Below are 20,871 nucleotides of genomic sequence, written 5' to 3' on the forward strand. Positions count from 1 at the left end.
TTCTCAGGGGAGGTACCCTGACATCTCGAAAATAAATCCCCCTTTTCAAAGAAAAACAAGTTGTCGAGTTCGAAGCCCAAAACCAGATAGCTGAAGTGTGCAAAGCTTTTGCATCTACAGCTCAGCAAGCTACATACAGAAAAGTACAGGCAAGAAACCTTTTTCCTTCTAAGTTCTCCAAAGAATACCACATTGTATGTTACAATCACATATTTGTCCAAACACTCCACAGGTACCAGTGACCACTGCTGTTAAAATAAACTGTTATTTTATCTGCTGTTAAGACATAATTTTCACCTGAAATAATTTTGTTTAAAAAAATACTTAACATTTTTTATATAAACATTTAAAATGAATACGTCGATACCATTATATTTTTACCACTAGTGGAAGAGGCATCTCACTCTAGAAATATGCACTTTATGAACACACTACTCCATTAAAAGTAATACACGTCAAACAAAAAGGGTATTAAAATGATGGTTTATTGAAAAATAAAATATAAATTCTCAAATTAGGTTTTAAATTAACCAACCTTTCAAAACTTTGAAAAGCCTCTGTTAAATGAGTCCAGTTGATTAAGCTGGTTCTGGTAGTGCCTTATTACCAAAATGCCATTGGTCTTAGTCTGACAAATGTTTTTCCTCTTTCCTTAAATTCTGCTGTGTTCACAACATTGGCAAACATTTTGGGATTGGTGCAGTTGTCAATTATTTTGCTGGAGATTGTTGTGTGCCAGGTCAGTTTCTAGATGATGGCATGCAGTTTAGCTTGGTTGCCAGAAAAGCCCACTGAAAGCATCCTGTAGAGCTCTTTGGCATGCGAGAGAAGACATATAGCCACCAGCCAGATCCTGTGGCGAGGCTGCTCTTACATGGTTCAGATACCTACAAATAATTGAAGAAACTGTAGTTAAACACTAAACACACTGCGCAGACTTATATGTTTATAAATGACATACTGACAAACCAATCTCGTTTTAGTGCTTTGAGAGGTCATACAACCAGAAGGACAGGCATCAGAAAACTTTGGTAAACCAGTAACATATTTAATATGTAGATCTTATCTGTTTCAATACAAGTATTAAAGCAGTTATTCGTGTCAAACAGGTTGCGAGTGAACATCCTAAAAGTGGACAGTGAGAGTTACTAAGGAAAAAGCTTGTTACAAATGGGGTGACCAGAATTTTAGAGCCAAAAACCGGGACATTTCACAAAAACAGAAGATAAACTACAATTTTACTTCAACCGAGCGCACAGAATGACAGCGTTCATCAGCAAAAAGTTAGAGAAGTGGCACTAAGAACATAGATTAAACACAATTTTTAAAGCCAGTGTAATGCCTGTTAATTAAATTGCTTTCTGATCACATACTAAGTATCTCGGCTTTGGAAAGCAAAAAAAAAAAAAAAAATCACTTCCCACACATTTCAGGTGACTTTTTACAACTGGGGCATGAGCTAAATTTCCATAAATCTGCAGGGACAGCTGGCAAAAAACTGTGACTCTCTGGGCAAATCCGGGATGCCTGGTCACCCTATTTACAAAACATATTGGGTGACTAATAGTTCAAATCATATTTTGCACTGCTGATTTTGAGAACTTCGACCAAAGTTCTGATGCTTGAGCCCTAGCATATCTTATTGTGAAGGAATGGGGTCAAAAGAAATGATTGTCTCCGGCGTACTACTGGCAACAAACTACCATATTAATTTATAGTGCACCAAGCTAACCACTAATGGGACTATTTTATAAGTGCCACACTGTGGATATGAATTGAGGTAATGATAACCAATGGATGTTGAAAACATCAATAACTAGCTGGAGGACTGAAAGCACAAATTAAAATGATACGGCATTAGCCAAAGACTTGTCTAGTTAGGGGTGAACACATGTGTCCTCAATTTCTGAATTGAGCTGCTAATGGCTCTAGGATATTTAAGTCTGTGCTGACACTGAATGGCAACGTGGTGTGCTGGCAGTTACCCTCACCGCCTCCTATGAGGAACTTCAGAAATGTACTACAGCCACTTCAAGTGGGTATATTTATGCACCTTACAAATTTAGTGTCCCAAGTAAATACATCTTAAAAGTGAACTTCAGAATTTAAGCCAATGTCACCATTTTGAGCATCTTCACCCTGATGAACTGGGTTGAAAATAAAGAAATAGCCTCCTTCTCTGTTCTCATATTGATGATGGTAAAACAACAATACAAGATATCTATTGCAGACTGAGTTCCTCTTTATTTCTACTCCTCTTCTTACAACTGAGGAATTCCTTTGAATTTATGATGGAGAAGAAGGGTTGGCTTGAGCAAATGAATATATGTGATATCTAGAAAACATCCCTAACCTGCAAAATGCATGGGCTGTAAATAATCTGTGACCAATGATGATACAATCTAATTATCCTTGAAGGTGCTGTGAGCATCACAGTGCAAACAGTGGTTAATTCATCTTTGTCAATCCTTCAGGGAGTATATTATATATATATATATATATATATATATATATATGGAAAATGTCACTTACCCAGTGTACATCTGTTCGTGGCATTAGTCGCTGCAGATTCACATGCTGTGCACAGTCCGCCGTCTGGTGTTGGGCTCGGAGTGTTACAAGTTGTTTTTCTTCGAAGAAGTCTTTTCGAGTCACGAGACCGAGGGACTCCTCCCATTTCGATTCCATTGCGCATGGGCGTCGAGTCCATCTTAGATTGTTTTCCCCGCAGAGGGTGAGGTAGGAGTTGTGTATGTTAGTAATAGTGCCCATGCAATGGAATGAATACGTATGTACATAATAAAGGTTAAAGTAATATATTTACAAATGTACAAATGTTCAAGATCTACTTCTAAACGGCTACAGGCTCCCGGGGAGGCGGGTGGGCGCATGTGAATCTGCAGCGACTAATGCCACGAACAGATGTACACTGGGTAAGTGACATTTTCCGTTCAATGGCATGTGTAGCTGCAGATACACATGCTGTGCATAGACTAGTAAGCAGTTATCTCCCCAAAAGCGGTGGTTCAGCCTGTAGGAGTTGAAGTAGTTTGAAATAATGTTCTTAGTACAGCTTGACCTACTGTGGCTTGTTGTGCAGTTAACACATCTACACAGTAGTGCTTGGTAAATGTATGAGGCGTAGACCATGTTGCTGCCTTACATATTTCGTTCATTGGAATATTTCCTAGAAAGGCCATGGTAGCACCTTTCTTTCTGGTTGAGTGTGCCTTTGGTGTAATAGGCAGCTCTCTCTTTGCTTTAAGATAGCAGGTTTGAATACACTTAACTATCCACCTAGCAATGCCTTGTTTTGAAATTGGATTTCCTGTATGAGGTTTTTGAAAGGCAATAAATAGTTGTTTTGTTTTTCTAATTAGTTTTGTACTGTCAATGTAGTACATTAGTGCTCTTTTGATGTCTAATGTATGTAGTGCTCTTTCAGCTACAGAATCTGGCTGTGGGAAGAACACTGGTAATTCTACTGTTTGATTTAAGTGAAACGGTGAGATAACCTTTGGTAAAAATTTTGGATTTGTCCTTAGAACTACTTTATTTTTATGTATTTGAATAAATGGTTCTTGTATGGTAAATGCTTGAATCTCACTCACTCTTCTTAGGGATGTGATGGCAATCAAAAATGCAACTTTCCACGTTAAGTATTGCATTTCACAAGAATGCATGGGCTCGAAAGGTGGACCCATGAGTCTTGTTAAGACAATGTTGAGGTTCCATGAAGGAACAGGTGGTGTTCTTGGTGGTATGATTCTCTTTAGGCCTTCCATAAACGCTTTAATGACTGGTATTCTAAATAGTGAAGTTGAATGAGTAATTTGCAGGTAAGCTGATATTGCGGTGAGATGTATCTTTATGGAAGAGAAAACTAGATTTGATTTTTGCAAATGTAGTAAATATCCTACTATATCTTTTGGAGATGCGTGTAATGGCTGAATTTGATTATTCTGGCAGTAATACACAAATCTTTTCCACTTATTTGCATAGCAGTGTCTAGTGGTAGGTTTCCTAGCTTGTCTTATGACCTCCATACATTCTTGTGTGAGATCTAAGGGTCCGAATTCTAGGATTTCAGGAGCCAAATTGCTAGATTCAAAGATGCTGGATTTGGATGTCTGATCTGTTGTTTGTGTTGTGTTAACAGATCTGGTCTGTTGGGTAGTTTGACATGAGGTACTACTGACAGGTCTAGTAGTGTTGTGTACCAAGGTTGCCTTGCCCATGTTGGTGCTATTAGTATGAGTTTGAGTTTGTTTTGACTCAACCTGTTTACTAGATATGGAAGGAGAGGGAGAGGGGGAAAAGCGTACGCAAAGATCCCTGACCAGTTCATCCATAGAGCATTGCCTTGGGATTGGTCCTGTGGGTACCTGGATGCGAAGTTTTGGCATTTTGAGTTTTCCTTTGTTGCAAATAGATCTATTTGAGGTGTCCCCCAAATTTGAAAATAATTTAGTATTTGGGGGTGAATTTCCCATTCGTGGGTTTGTTGGTGATCTCGAGAGAGATTGTCTGCCAACTGGTTCTGAATCCCTGGAATAAATTGTGCTATTAGGCGAATGTGGTTGTGAATCGCCCAATGCCATATTTTTTGTGTTAGGAGGCACAACTGTGTCGAGTGTGTCCCTCCTTGTTTGTTTAGATAATACATTGTTGTCATGTTGTCTGTTTTGACAAGAATGTATTTTTGGGTTATTATGGGTTGAAATGCTTTCAGCGCCAGAAATACTGCTAACAGTTCTAAGTGATTTATGTGAAACTGCTTCTGATGTATGTCCCATTGTCCTTGGATGCTGTGTTGATTGAGGTGTGCTCCCCACCCTGTCATGGAAGCATCTGTCGTTATGACGTATTGTGGCACTGGGTCTTGGAAAGGCCGCCCTCGGTTTAAATTTGTACTGTTCCACCATAGAAGCAAGATGTATGTTTGGCGGTCTATCAACACCAGATCTAGAAGTTAACCCTGTGCTTGTGACCATTGTGATGCTAGGCACTGTTGTAAGGGCCGCATGTGCAATCTTGCGTTTGGGACAATGGCTATGCATGAAGACATCATGCCTTGGAGTTTCATTCCCATTCTGACTTGTATCTTTTGTGTTGGATACATGGCCTGTATTACCTTGTGAAATGTTTGAACCCTTTGTGGACTTGGAGTGGCAATCCCTTTTGCTGTGTTGATTGTCGCTCCTAAGTATTGCTGTGTTTGACACGGCAAAAGGTGTGACTTCGCGTAGTTGATGGAGAAACCTAGCTTGTGAAGGGTTTGTATGACATATTTTGTGTGCTGTGAACACTGTCTTAGCGTGTTGGTTTTGATTAACCAGTCGTCTAAGTACGGGAACACATGTATTTGCTGCCTTCTGATATGTGCAGCTACTACTGCCAGGCATTTTGTAAAAACTCTTGGCGCAGTTGTTATTCCGAATGGCAACACTTTGAATTGGTAATGTATTCCTTGGAATACGAACCTTAGGTATTTCCTGTGTGAAGGATGTATTGGTATATGGAAATACGCATCTTTTAGATCTAATGTTGTCATGTAGTCTTGCTGTTTGAGCAGTGGGATTACGTCTTGTAACGTGACCATGTGAAAGTGGTCTGATTTGATGTAGGTATTTAGTGTTCTGAGATCTAGTATTGGTCTCAGAGTTTTGTCCTTTTTGGGTATCAGAAAGTACAGTGAGTAAACTCCTGTGTTTTTTTGTAGATTTGGTACTAATTCTATTGCGTCCTTTTGTAGCAATGCTTGAACTTCTAGTCCTAGAAGATCTATATGTTGTTTTGACATATTGTGTGTTTTCGGTGGGACGTTTGGAGGGAATTGGAGAAATTCTATGCAATAACCATGCTGGATAATTGCTAAGACCCAAGTGTCTGTTGTTATTTCCTCCCAAAGTTTGTAAAATTGGCTTAGTCTTCCCCCCACAGGTGTTATGTGATGGGGTTGTGTGACTTGTGAGTCACTGTTTATTTTGAGGAGTTTTGGGGCCTTGGAATTTTCCTCGATTTCTTGGGAATCGGCCCCCTCTATATTGCCCCCGAAAACCTCCCCGTTGATATTGACCCTGGTAAGTAGGCCTTGTTTGTGAGGTTGTGGTTTCTGTGGGTTGACCTCGAAACCCTCCCCGAAAAGGTGTTTTTTCGAAATGTGCCTCTGCTCTGCGGGGAGTAGAGTGCGCCCATGGCTTTGGCTGTATCGGTGTCTTTTTTGAGTTTCTCAATGGCAGTGTCTACCTCCGGCCCAAACAATTGCTGTTCATTAAATGGCATATTGAGCACAGCTTGTTGGATTTCCGGCTTGAACCCTGAAGTGCGCAGCTATGCATGCCTTCGTATCGTGATTGAAGTGTTTATTGTCCTTGCAGCTGTATCTGCTGCATCCATGGAAGACCGTATCTGATTATTTGAGATACTTTGTCCTTCTTCCACCACCCGTTGCGCTCTTTTTTGGAACTCCTTGGGTAAGTGTTCGATGAAATGTTGCATTTCATCCCAATGAGCTCTGTCGTATCTTGCCAAAAGTGCTTGTGAATTGGCAATACGCCATTGATTTTCTGCTTGTGCTGCAACCCTTTTTCCCGCAGCATCAAATTTGCGGCTCTCCTTGTCTGGAGGTGGTGCGTCTCCTGAGGTATGAGAGTTGGCTCTCTTACGAGCTGCCCCGACAACTACTGAGTCTGGTGTTAGTTGTGTTGTAATATAGATTGGATCTGTTGGTGGTGGCTTGTACTTTTTCTCCACCCTTGGAGTTATGGCTCTGCCTTTAACTGGATCCTGAAATATTTGTTTTGAATGTCTTCACATTCCTGGGAGCATGGGAAGGCTTTGGTACTGGCTATGGGTGGAGGATAGGGTGTTAAAGAGAAAGTCATCCTCAATTGGTTCAGAATGTAGGGTGACGTTGTGAAATTCGGCTGCCCTTGCGACCACCTGTGTGTAGGATGTACTGTCCTCAGGTGGTGACGGTTTTGTAGGATAGGAGTCTAGGCTGTTGTCAGACACTGGAGCATCGTAAAGGTCCCATGCATCGGGATCATCCTGACTCATTGTGGTATGAGCTGGTGAGTGCATCAGTGGTGGAGTTGTTGCTGGTGATGCATGTGTTGATGGTGGTGGAGAAGGTGGTGGGGTTGTTTTCCTTGCCACCTTTGCCTGTGGTTGCTTGTCCTTTTGTTGAAAGGCAAGTTTCCTTTTTATTTTGATTGGGGGGAAGAGTGGTTATCTTCCCTGTGTCCTCATGAATATGAAGCCTCCTTTGCGTGTAGTCGGGCTCTACAGCTTGAAGCTCCTCTCCAAATCTATGTAATTGGGAGGTTAATCCTTGTTCCTCTGTATAGGAACTAGTTTTCGGCTCCGAGGCTGGATGTTTCGGAACCGAAACCTTTTCGGAAGTCTTTTTAGGCTCCGAAGAAACCTTCTTTGTTTTCGGCGTGGTGTCTCGGTGCCGAAATTCTTCGGTGCCGCTGTCTCTGTGCCGAAGTTTCTCGGAGCCGCTGTCTCGTCTCCGAGGTTGCTGTGTGGCGGTATCTCGACCGGAGTCGGATGACTTCGACACCAGCATGCCCTTTTTCGGTGCCTTGGATCGGTCACCTAGTTTTCGGGTTAAGCCATGGCCTGTTGGCGGTGGCGTCCCCTGGGCTTTTGTGGACTTCTCGTGAGTCTTGATTTTCGACGTCTTACTCACGGTTTTGGGTGTTTCTTCGGCGTCGAGTTCTTCAGAATCCGACTCGTGGATGGAGAAAGCTTCTTCTTCCTCCTCGAAACGTTCTTGACCTGTCGGCGTGGACGCCATTTGTAGTCTCCTGGCTCTTCGGTCTCTCAGTGTCTTCCTCGACCGAAACGCTCGACAGGCTTCACAAGTATCCTCCTTGTGCTCGGGGGACAAGCACAAGTTACAGACCAGATGCTGATCCGTATATGGATACTTGTTATGGCATTTTGGGCAGAAGCGGAATGGGGTCTGTTCCATCAGCCTTGAAGTCGCACGTGGCCGGGCCGACCAGGCCCCGACGGGGGATCGAAAAAACCCCGAAGGGCCACCGGAGCTCTTCAAAATTCGGTGTCGATTTGTTCTAACTAACCCGATTCCGAACGCAAACAGTACCGATGTTTTTTTCCGAGATTCTAACTAACTTTCCGACCCGAAACACGGAGCGAAAAGGAACACGTCCGAACCCGATGGCGGAAAAAAAACAATCTAAGATGGAGTCGACGCCCATGCGCAATGGAATCGAAATGGGAGGAGTCCCTCGGTCTCGTGACTCGAAAAGACTTCTTCGAAGAAAAACAACTTGTAACACTCCGAGCCCAACACCAGACGGCGGACTGTGCACAGCATGTGTATCTGCAGCTACACATGCCATCGAACATATATATTCATATTCTCTCTCTCGCTCTCTCGTGGCAGACACCAGTAGGTAGTTATAGTTAGGACCTAGTTTCTAGTTACTTGCCTGTATCTTTGGGAGCGGTTGATCAATCTTCACAAAATTTGCCCAAAAAATTCGACGCTCACATCAGCTGCTATCTGGAAAGTTTCAGGGTGATATGTCCGAAAATGTGTTTCGCCCCCCATGTTAATTCTCATAGGGTTTTTGAACAGGACTACAGCCCGAACCGCTGGACGGAATAACACCAAATTAGGCAGAAAGGTAGCTCTTGGTCCAGAAAGCACTCTTTTTGTTATTTGGTGTTTATCCGTTCAGTCGTTTTTGAGATATTTAAGAACATTAAAATTGTATATATAGGTATGCGGAGGCTCAGTCGAACCCTCCCGATCTCGTGCTGAGATCTGATTGACTGCCAAAACTTCAACAAGAAGTGGCCGCAGCCATTTTGGGACTCTGCTTCAGCCGAGTCCCTGAAAAAAAGAAACAAAATAATTAAAGGGGTCAAGGTAGGGACACCCTGAGCCCTATTTCTAGGGTCTCAGAGGGACCCCCCCCCCAACTCAAAAAAGCACTTTAAAAAAAAAAAAAACATTTTGATGTGAATTTGCGATAGGGTCGCAATTTAACAGCAATAATTAAAAATTAAAATAATTCCTGGGGGCATATAAAAAATAAAGGAGGGGAGCACATGGGGTCCCCTCCTATGGCTTATTTATGCCCCGTAGACCACCACCTCCCCAGGGCTGATATTCAATTATATGCAGGGGGCCACCACCTCTCCAGGGCAATTGTAATAAAATAAGGGATGGCTGTGTGGCCCCCCCGCAGCCACAGAGACCACCACCTCCCCAGGGCTGAACTGAAAGAATGAAGGGTGTCCGTTGTGGACCCCTGGCCCCGGGACCACCACCTCCCCGGGGCTGTTTAAATGTTGGAGAGGGGGGGCCACATGGCTCCCCCTTTTTGGAGTAAATAAAGGCTCTGGAGGAATGTATGATGAAACAACGCATGCGCCAACCACACATGCCTGAACAATGTGGTTCAAACGACTACTGAGTTGTTTCCACGGATGCCTTTACAGTGATTTTTTGTTACAATAGCATGCCTTGTAAAGGCATGTGTGGAACGGCATGCGTTGTTTTCGCATGCCGACCCCCCAACCCGCCCTAAAAACAAAACTACCCAACCCGCCCTAAAAACAAAACTGCCCGACCCCTCCACCCCCCCACCTGCCCTAAAAATAAAACTACCCCAAACCCCCCACCCGCCGCTACAAATTACCTCAATACCCTCCACCCATAGCCCTGAAGCCTACACCGACCACCACATCCGCCCTAAAAACTGACCTCCACCCTAAAAATAGAACTACCCGGCTCCCAAAAACGAAATTACCCCGACCCCCCACCTGCCCTAAAAATAAAACTACTGCAACCCCGCCCATAAAATAAAACTACCCTGACCCCCCATCCGCCCCAAAAATAAAACTACCCCAACCCCGCCCCTAAAAACTACCCTCATATCCTCCACTCACCCTGAGCCCTAAAACTTACCCTAACCCCCAACACTCCCTAAAACCAACCGACCCCATCCCCAAAAATAAACTACACCACCCCTAAAAACAAAATTACCCCGACCTTTGCCGCGAAATGGCAAACTAAAGAAGGTAGCTGATGGCGTAATCTGCAAATGTTATCAATAAAACATTTAGGGGTTTGGTTTCCTTTATTTTTAAATCTCTAGAAAATTGCAATCTTGTCAAGACTGCTCCATGTCTCAAATTCTTGGCTGATCTTGTATTCATCTCACTTTAGGTTATAACCTAATGAAACAACGCCATTTTGAAACATGCGCTGTTACAACAGTGAGCTGGCAATTTCGACTATAGTGCATACAGCTTTTCACAGCGTTTGTTATTCTAGGAAACGTGAACTACAGCCGCGCTTCCAGGAAAGCATGGGACCACCAGCATACCAAAAAACGTTTCGCATTTCTCGAATTTATGACTGTGCAGCGTTTTAATGCAGACTATATAAAAACAGAGTGTTTTAAGGGAGGAAATGGAATAAACAGTCATTCGTGTGAATGCCAAAAATAGGTTTTTAAAGGACTAATTTAAGTTCTAACCATGCAAGTATGGAATTACTTAAAACTAGAACAGAAAGGAGAATGCTTGTCTGAATTATGATTCATGTTACAGTACGTACATGTTATAGTATGTACTTTTGAACGGTACTACAGCAAAATGCCACTCAGCCCTTGTGTTACATCTTAAAAGTGCACTTACGTCTATGGGCGCAAACAGAGCAACTTTGACATACGAAGGTCCCAAACACAGGATGTCTCAATGTTAGTGCTACGATTTAATGACTCATTCATCCTGGCTATGGAAGATATATATCAAGCATATTAATACTTGCTACAGTGGTCTACTACAAAAGCAGCTGCATGAGAATATGTACGAACAAGAAAATACCTTTGGCTAACTTGCTGTTCATTTTTCTCAAGTCAAAAGTATGCTGTGTTTTCGAAGAACTTAAATCAAAATCCGCGTGACTGCAACTCAACTAAATAATCATCGCAAAAAAAACAAAAAAAAATAAAAATCACATGTGAATCAAGGCTTCACGGTAAGAAGACATAGGCAAAAAAATAACTAAGTGTTACTGGATATGTGGAAAACTCCAGTAATGAAACACAGCATGTTAGTTTTGAGCTCTATAATAAACGCACTTCTTAGTTACTTGTTTAAAACCTAAAGAGCTTTTAAGACTTAGCATTAGAAATAACATCCTGACTTTATCCAAGGGCCACTGATATCTAAACTTTTATCCAAGGCCATCCTATAGCAAATCACTGAGCCATCACTTATCAATAACTTGTTTTACACCCATAATCGGTGCAATGTCCTAAACTTGTGTAAGTAAGAGCCACAAGTACAAATCCTACTCCAAACATAACACCGAAGGTTTGGTGTCAGCGGAAACAAGGTCTCCCTTCAGATCTAAACATGTTGCTGGTTTCCCAACCTTTGCTCATCCTTACAAAGATACATAATGTGGTTTTTGTGTTGTGCATGTCTGCTAATATTTAATTGTTGTAGTGCTTTTCCTTGTAGATCTTTGTGTCTGTGGTACAGTGAGCCGTCTATGGACACACCAGGCCCAAAATACTGTGGTACTAGGTTCGATATTGGGATTGCTCTGGCGTACATCTGGAAGGAGAGTGGGTCACTGCGACATGCTAGCCAAGCCAGGGAGGGGAGTTTTTAAGGTTGTCTCTACGAGGTGTACTGCTGTGGAGAGGGCACCAAACGACCCTCCACCTAATCAATGTCAACTTTGTCAATTATTGCATCTGTTTAGGGTCTCGTTAAGCCTCATGCTCTAGGTGGTGCAACTGTACTTTCGTAAGTGTTAGTGCAGAGTTTGTGCAAGTTGGTGCCGGGTCTGTTTGCATTGCTGAGTGCTTAAGGTCATTCTCACGTGAGACTGCTGAGGGTAATGATTTATGTAATGTCAGAGTATGTTTGTTTTTTAGGTTAGTCATAATATGGAAGTCTTTCTGTAGTGCTGGCTTAGTCAGAGCAGCCAATCCTTGTAATTTACCTCTGCCCACCTTTCCTGTTTTAGAGTGCACACTGTCTCTTCCTAGGCTCCTTTCTGAAGATAAAGTAGGGTTCCTAAATGCTTGAGGGGCTGTGCATAATGCAGTAACTACTAATCACTTGGACGTTTGGCATATCGCTTTCTTATAGAAAATTTATGTCTTCAACTGTGGGAATACACACAGCCTACTCTGAGATTTTTGACTGCTTATATTATCCAATAATAACAAGTGTTTCTTTGTATGATCTCAGCTTTGTTTGCAATAATAGCCTCAAAACTTAACACTAGTGCTTGCTGCCCAATTATCAGGGGCAGATCCTCCGCTGAGACGGAGGAACGTCATCCCCCCACCCCTCCGCCAGCAGCAGCTGCTGCAAAACATTTACAGTAAAGCCATAACAAACTTTGTTTATTATGGTTTTACTGTAAAAGGGGCAGGCCACAGGGCGTGACGGGGACAGAGGCAGAGTGCACAGCCAAACATACATGCGCACTAGGCTCTCTCCAACCCGGCACTGTGCTGCCGGGTGGGAGAGAGTACCCAGAGGCTTCCAGTCTGCCTCAGAGCACCCTGGCTGGCATAAAAGCAGTGTTAGGATTGGACGCAGGGCAGGCTGGGAGACTGTGTCTGCAGTGGAGGACTGGATCGGAGCGGCGCAACGAGAAAGGTAAGAGTTTTTTAAATTATTTTTTTGTCGTCCCCCCACGCCATGCGCCGCGCCACCCTGCCCCGCACCTTTTCCCTCCCGTGAGCTGCGCCTGCCAAATATGACTATAACTTAATGAGACATTTAATTGTTTAAATGTGAGGCCTAACTGTTCATATTATTAGGTTGAATTTTATAAGTTTCGGATAGCCAGCAGGAAAAAAAGGAAAAATACAGATATTCATAAAAAAAAAGGAAATACAAATGAAAGTGCAAGAAATTGATTCTTTGTGTGAAAACATGAACTTGTTTTCAAAGATTTTCAGTGCAGTTAGGGAAAACCAAACCTACAGTTATTAGTTAGCCTGCCCAGAGCCCCCCCCCCCACACACATTTATTTAAATGGGCTTTCAAAATATCAAGCAGTGCTTTTCCATGTTTCTGTATACAAAGTTAAATTATGCTGAGCAATGTCTCTTTTCTGGCCGGGTGGTTTATTATAGTTGTATTTATTTGGCATTTTAACAGAATGCTGTTTACTTTTTCAATTACTTCAGAGCAAGAAAAATCTAGAGAATAATGTCAGCTTTGGTCATACGCAATACTAATTGTAGTCTGGTGAGATGGAATCTCGTCTGGTTGCTTAATTTCACATGAAGGCGTAAGCCTACTCAAAGATGGGGTAACAAAATAAAGCAAAATCTGCGTTCCTTCTTCACTACTGAATCCCCCTTAACTCAATAACTAAATAAGTAAATAAGGAGTGATGCTCAACCTATCTTTCAAGTTTTAGGTATCCAGGATATGTGAGAAGGACAACGTGTGCTTTGGAAATAATGCTCGCCTGGTGAATTCTTACGCTACCATCCAAGTAGTTGTTAGCAGGATATGCTAGTGGAGCACCTCTGGCTTTGAAGGCCTTCTATGGTATCCTTATTTAAAAAAAGGTTTAGCTACAGAAATGTACTCAAAGATCTAGGCTTTTACTTCAAATTAATCAATTTTTTTTTTTTTTTTTTTTTTTTTTAACATTTTCCCTTATCTAGAAACCCCCAATGATTAATCAATTCCACTCTCCCAGGCAGACAAAGATCCCAAGTCATATTATGTGTTTTAGGTACCAATAGGCTACAATGAGGGAGAAAGTCCACAAACCAATACCACCTCAATTACCCAAGGCAATTATTCCACTCCTGAATCCTATACTCTTCCTGCAAAAGAGATGAAATGTGTGCATATGCATAGGGAGTGCCTTTGTACTACAAATGCAGAACGTATTCATTGTTTTTGGAATAGGGCACTAAAGTGTATCTGTGTCATGGTGGATCACATTAGTTTTTGCCCTGCGGACGTACCTTTGCGCTATTTTTTGGATGTCTCTTAATTTTGCACTAATCTTTTCATACTACTATTAAATCATTAACCTACAGATCTTATGTTCCTTGCAACAAATACATTTTAATGAAGTAATAATTAATGTGTAATTTGCTTCATCAAATCTCATCAGAGTGTAAAATGTATAAGCATTATCCATATGTTTATGAAACATCTGTTCTTTAAGGATTCATACCCAATACTTAACCTAAGCAGAATCTGTGAATATTTGTCTATTAAAGAATATGCTTTTCTAAGAGTCGATTTAAAAGACTAGAAAAACATGGTTTTATTATGTTTGAATAGGATTCAAGATCCGTTGATTTTGTAAACCCTGGTGTTCTGCACTTCGCATTCACATCCTGCAGAATGTGTTGACTTGTGCTCAGTCCAATCCCACTTCCGGTTCTCTGGCTATAACAACCACAGCAGTTTCTACCATTCCCTTCCTCAACCAGTGAAGCAGAGCTGCCAAGCTCCTTTGATCAGGCGGAGTCTCGCGATTGTGTAATATCAGCAGAATGGATCAACTTCTGTCGCTTCAAAATTGGAACCCACTCAAGTCTATGTGGTGAATGTGTTTTTTTAAAAGCTATGCAGAATATTATATATAGATGTCATGGGAAGTACAGACCGAAAATGCAACTTCTTATTTAACTGATTACAAACTGCGTCGTTGAAACTCCTATTTTGACTACAGTTGATTGTATTTCCACACAAAACTCGAGGTTCCAAAGAGGCGTCTATTTTAAACCATCAATCAAGAGGAACCAAGCAATGGCCTTCTAGGTGGTGGAGGCAATATTTTATGAGACCGCGCTGCATTTCCCATTGGAGAGGTCACATGACTGTTTATACTCTCCTAAAGCAAACACTGCTGAACAGCTGCACACCAAATTTGGCATGAAATTAGTACGTACCAAATTTGCCTTTTTTCGTTGTTTTATGTAAATGTATTCAGTAGTTTTTGAGGAAAGTCAAATAGAAACTGTTATGTACATCTAGTAGAAAGTCAAGTCAATTTCTAATCGACTAGCAGCATTGCAGTTATTGAATCATATGAACTAGTCTGCTAAGTACAAACCGGTTACAGAATCACTAAATGCTGTAAAAGTGTGGACATGTTTTCTGGTCACTATTACACAATGAGAATGGCTTACAAACCACGAACAAGAACAACTGCAAGAGCCACAATGAGACACACCCTAACTTTGCAAGTGATTGGGGGGTCATGGAGGCTAAGGGAATAACCTAATTTGTGGACAGATCTACCTCCAACCAAGCAGGTTCTAGAGGTAAGAGGGTTTGGTGAAGTGCGTGGCTTAAGGCAACACCCCGTGCTACAGCCTGATGGGCTGTGCCAAAGGCCCAGGGGGATCTGGAGGCAGAGGGAATAGACACAGAGTATGGGTTGCAATAAATAAAATGATAAAGTAAAAATACATTTTATGTGAGAATCCGCCGTCATTAAACTATTGTGACCTTAGTGTCTGTGTGTGTATATTGCCAGTTTAATCAGTATTGGGTGGAGATGGAGTATGACCTCTCTCGTTTTCAGTCCTACCTCAAATAAATTCTGAAGCATCATATTCAATTCCTCCTTAAATCACTCTGATAGACCTACTTCAATTCATATTTTTCATCTTTCCATTGCCATAGTCCTATTTTAATTAACGGGCTGACATGCAGACAATAGGTTGACGATTCTGCAATCTATTTAATTAATCTCTTGCTTGTAAGTGACTTTTTACATATTGGTGATAGCCAGTGTGTAATTCTGGTTATGCCCGATTTTCCATTGAAAAGAAGATACCTTAGTACGTTTGGCACCATTAAAAGCTAAAAAATAATAATAATCTGATTCCTTTTTGGCAAGCCACGTTTTGTGTGCAGATCCATCAAAAGGGAAATAAGCAGGGGCAGGAGGGGAAAATAAGCAGGGGTGGCTCCGCTGCTACGGCGGAGGAAAGTTGCCCCCCCCCCCACAGCAGCAGCTACAAAACTTTCACAAGAAAACAATAACAGACTATGTTTATTATCATTTTCTTGTAAAAGGGGAGGGACCAAAGGATGTGACGAGCACGGAGGGGGAGAGCGGCGCTTGTATGTTTGGCTGTCTGTCTTGGGCCGGCCAAACACAAATGTGCACTAGGCTCTCTCCAACTCTACATCGCAGGCACTGCATTGTCGGGTTGGAGACAGCAGGCAGAGACTTTTACTCTGCCTCGGAGAGCCCTGGCTGGGTGCTCCATCCAGTCCTAAGGCTGCTTTCATGCTAACTGCAGCATAAAAGCAGCTTTAGGATTGGACACAGGACAGTCTGAGAGCCTGTGCCTGCAGTAGAGGACCGAGGATCAGCAGAGCAAGAAAGGCAAGTTTTTCTTGTTTTAAAAAATTATTATATTTTCTTTTTTTTTGTCTCCCCCCGCCACGCACCGCCCCTTTTCCTTCCCACGAGCGGCCACTGAAAATAAGTTACTTTTTATATATTCATTTTCATATGAATCTTTGCTGTTCCCAATAGAGTAATAAACAGCTGAATAAAATTACACAAAACTTGGTGTGAAAATATAACTCTACTGTAAGAAGTGATTTGCTTGGTTTGGTGTAAATCTGTTCAATAGTTTTGCATTTTGTGTGTCAGTTATAGTTTGCATGGGTGGCATGTGAGGTATGGTTTGTTGAGCTTGTTATGACAGAAAAATTAATGGGGGGAGGTCTGGTTTTATTTCGTAACCATAACTAATCTTTGTGTTTCTAAGTGAATTTGTATATATTTCTGTGTCTATACACATAGCTATTTCATTTTCTTCAGCTTTGTTGATATATAACAGATATACTGTTTTTATTCTTCCGCAATGGCTCCAGCTTGAACTTGGTTTAATTTCACAGAAAACCCTTAAACAACTGTATTTCTCAAGTGTAAGGCACAAACACATGATACATTCTTATCTCTGTCTTACATAGGTTCTACAAAAATATGTATTTTCAAATCGATCTAGGATATAGCTAAATCATGGAAAGAACATCTGTAACTATGTGAACATTTCATGGACATTATACTTTGGTGTAAACAACCATGCTCTCCATGTGATTTTTCAAGATAAAAGTAAAAACATCTGTACCTGGATGGTTTTTCTCAATATTATCATAATAAGGATTTTATTTTTGTAATGACTTGACATTTGTGAGTATTGTTAACAGCTTCAAACTGAAAGATTCCAGTCTTTACTACTATAAGGTTAACTGCTCAAGCAAGTATTTTTAAACCTCATAATTAAAGTGTTCAGAAAGGGACACACCAATGGCGTTTGGAATTAAACTCAATTTATTCTTAGTGGCGGTTGGATTATTTATAGGTTAATTAATTATGTTACCATATACTATGGTTTAAGAGTATGCAATATTATGTTCCACCTACAGTTCCAACATATATGAGGTGCAAGATCCCGATGATTGCTGATCTATGCAGTTTGGCACTGTACACAGATGCTGGCTAGATGTTTTAGTAAAACCCAACCAAGTTTTGAGGCGATCTATTTATTTTATGAATGTATTCCTTTATAATCATATGACTCCTTAAGCTACTTTCACACATATACATTTCAAAATTAATTTGTAGATCAATAACGAGATAAAGCAATTGGTGCTCAGACAAGTTAGCCTCTGGTGGTGAGTGGAACACTAGACGTATTAAAGCTGCATATGTAGGAAAGAAAGCTGAGCCTAAACTAAAAACATCATACAAATACTAAACATTTTTGAAGACTGGAGTATCCCCACAAACTACTGCACTTAATTTAACACAGGTGGAAAATTAATACGGTTTTTCTCATTTAATAAGAATTATTGCTGTACAAATAGGAAAGATGTTGGATAGAATGTTGCCAATTACATGTAAATTACGAACAACTACTTAAACAAAGAATTTAGGCTCCAGGCCAAAACAGGAGCTAACCCAGAGTTATGAGAAGTAAAATAAGCTCCTGGGGTTATAGCATAAATTAAACATTCAGCGTTGAAGGTTTCAGATGATGTCCAAAATGGATTAGAGGCTGGTGGCTGTAATGTCTCTATCAAACTTAAAAAATAATTTGAAGAGATATCTGTGTCTAGAGGTGTTTATCCTAAATTCAAAAGACTAATAGAGATTCTTTTCTACAGCCAAGGTGAATGAGTGAAGTGCGCATATTTAAAAAAAATGTCCCATTAAGAGTGCTGATTCTTTAGTAGTAACATGTGCAAGTTAACTTTAAAAACTTGCTGCATATAATCCCAACTAACATTCAGAAGACATTATTTTGATTTAGTGCCATCAAGTAAACGTATGATTACCACTTGGAACAAAGGAGGAGAGTGCTCACCTTTTTATAGAGCACTACTTATTTACAAATCTGGGGGGTTACATAAAACACTTGGGCCATACCCAAAGCTACGATTTGAATAAAGCTTCAGGACTGATGTTTCACAAGGACTTTTTATAGGTGATAATTCCTTGTTTGTTTTTAGACTAGTATGAGTGAAGCATGCATTGATTAGTAAGCTGGCCAAAGAGGTGGCAGCTTGTTCCTCCTATTTACTTAATACAGATCTGAAAATATTTACAAATGTTCTGGGCAACGGAATAGACAACTGCTGTCTTATTAAATAGATACATACCAATCAGTTTAATTAAAAAAACCTTTGATAGTACATACAGGGTTTTACTTCTTATAGAGAAATCAGGTAAAAGGATTTTACCCATGATCCTTCTTTCGCTCAGTGCTGTGAAAGTGGTCAACCGTGTGGATTGGTCTTTTCTTCTAATAAATAAAATAGGTTATGCCCACCTAATGTAAAAATTCATATGGGCATATTATGTTGCATCAACCACTGGAGCTTAGATTAATGTATTGAAATCTACAAACGTTCTTCTTGGTAGAAGAATGAGACAAAGCACCCTCTGTTGCCAGACCCTTATGCCCTCATATTGGAACTCCTGCCTATCAAGATTAGACGATGCACAGGGGATGTACTCTGGATCTATGCGACACAAGATTCACTTATATCCTGAAGATATTTTATTAACTTTAAGAAATCCCAAACGCTCCATTTCAAAGGTTTTAAAAATCCTGAGACAATATCAAAAAGTCTCAGTGTTCAAGATGAACCTTGATAAACCAGTAATGATGGGTTCAGGGCTGTAGCTGGTAGATAGAGAAATACTAAAAACCATCTCCCTGTTCTGAAGGGCCAAAATAAAACAAAATCAAATATCTAGGAATTTATGTTACTTATGTTATTGATTTTGTGGTTAGGGGTCTGATAATTTGATCTTGAATGGTCCACCAAGATTAGTATATGTTTTCCAGTTCTTCCCAGTGCACAATCCAAATAAGACCTGATTTATATACAAGCTACTTATGTCTCTAGGAATATAGTGCACACACACAGAGACAGGGATGGACTACAAATACAGAGAACTATTGTGCAGTCAAACTATAGGTGGTGTTAGATATGGTTACGTCAACTGAAAAACACTGTCCTCCTATGGAACATGATTTATTTGGTAGATCCCTCTGGAACACAATTTGACTTCCTACGCAACATAAGCTGGTGGTGGGCTATATGGCTATATCTCTGAGAAAAAAAATTGTATATATATATATATATATATATATATATATATATATACACACTTGCCTATATCTTTGGCGCCGGTTGACATGAGCTGCTGTCTCGAAAGTTTTGGGGTGATTCATTAAGCGGGGGCCAAGAAAAAGTGGAGGGTCCCACAATGATTTTCCCCCCATTTACGTTTCCAAGGGGTTTTGAACAATAGTTGGTCCAGAAAGCGACCCTTTTGTTATAAATACGTTTAGTATTTTTTTTGGTAATTAAAGAAAGTAAATTCTGTATATATAGGGATGTGAAGGCTTCGCAAAACCTGCCTCAGGGCAATAATGGTAGCAGGGGGGCCATGTGATCCCCCTCGTAGAGCCAGCGATGGCCCTGAGGACGGCCACCCCCATGTCCCTGGGTGCCCACCCCCGGCACATAGCTGTTTGCTTTTGCTCGATGGGAGCGGACAACCCCCACCAAGCAAAAGCAAACAAAGTCTGTTTTCTCACAGCAGGAGCTGTAAAACAGATCCTGCTGTCAGAAAGTGGAGTTTAGATCTGTTTCCCTGCACGCAAATAAAAACAGATACAAACACTTCTCTCACAAGCAAGGAGTTGCTATTTAAAGCAGCTCTCTGCTTGTGGCAGCAATGCCGGCTCCCGCAGGATGCAGGGAGCCAGCTAGGACCGTGGGTGGGTGGGTCTGTGTCTCTCTCTCTCTCTCTCTCTCTCTCTCTCTCTCTCTCTCTCTCTCTCTCTCTCTCTCTCTCTCTCTCTCTCTCTCTCTCTCTCTCTCTCTCTCTCTCTCTCTCTCTCTCTCTCTCTCTCTCTCTCTCTCTCTCTCTCTCTCTCCCTCCCTCCCTCCCTCCCTCCCTCCCTCCCTCCCTCCCTCCCTCCCTCCCTCCCTCCCTCCCTCCCTTCCATCCCTTCCATCCCTTCCATCCCTTCCATCCCTTCCATCCCTTCCATCCCATAATGCGATGGAAGAGAGAGAGAGAAAGATTGTCATTGCATTGGCCTCTCCACACAATGACTACAAAGAGTAAGACTAGCAAGATGCTTGGTACAAATGTTATAGTTATGTTTGGATACAGAGCAGAACAGTCACTTCTGCCCTAATGGTCTATCATTCATCAAGCCCTCAATCGATCGATCTCTCTCTCTCTCAGGGTTCGGTGGTTAGGGGGGTTGGCTGAAGACCCTGCGCGACGCAAGGATGGGTGGTTATAGGGTGTTGGCG

The 20,871-nt window shown here is 41.4% G+C and overlaps 1 protein-coding gene across 1 annotated transcript in view; it reads right to left on the reverse strand.

Annotated features, from left to right (window-relative positions):
* Nucleotides 1-467: 467 nt before the first annotated feature.
* MNAT1 (MNAT1 component of CDK activating kinase) overlaps nucleotides 468-20,871 on the reverse strand; it is a 386,226-nt gene continuing 365,822 nt past the window's right edge. The window contains exon 8 of the mRNA XM_069207410.1: nucleotides 468-887. Within this exon, the coding sequence (XP_069063511.1) occupies nucleotides 767-887 (121 nt within the window). The 3' untranslated portion in view covers nucleotides 468-766. The remainder of the gene's footprint in view (nucleotides 888-20,871) is intronic.

Source organism: Pleurodeles waltl, chromosome 9 (genome assembly GCF_031143425.1).
Source record: "Pleurodeles waltl isolate 20211129_DDA chromosome 9, aPleWal1.hap1.20221129, whole genome shotgun sequence".
Taxonomy (NCBI): Eukaryota; Metazoa; Chordata; class Amphibia; order Caudata; family Salamandridae; genus Pleurodeles; species Pleurodeles waltl.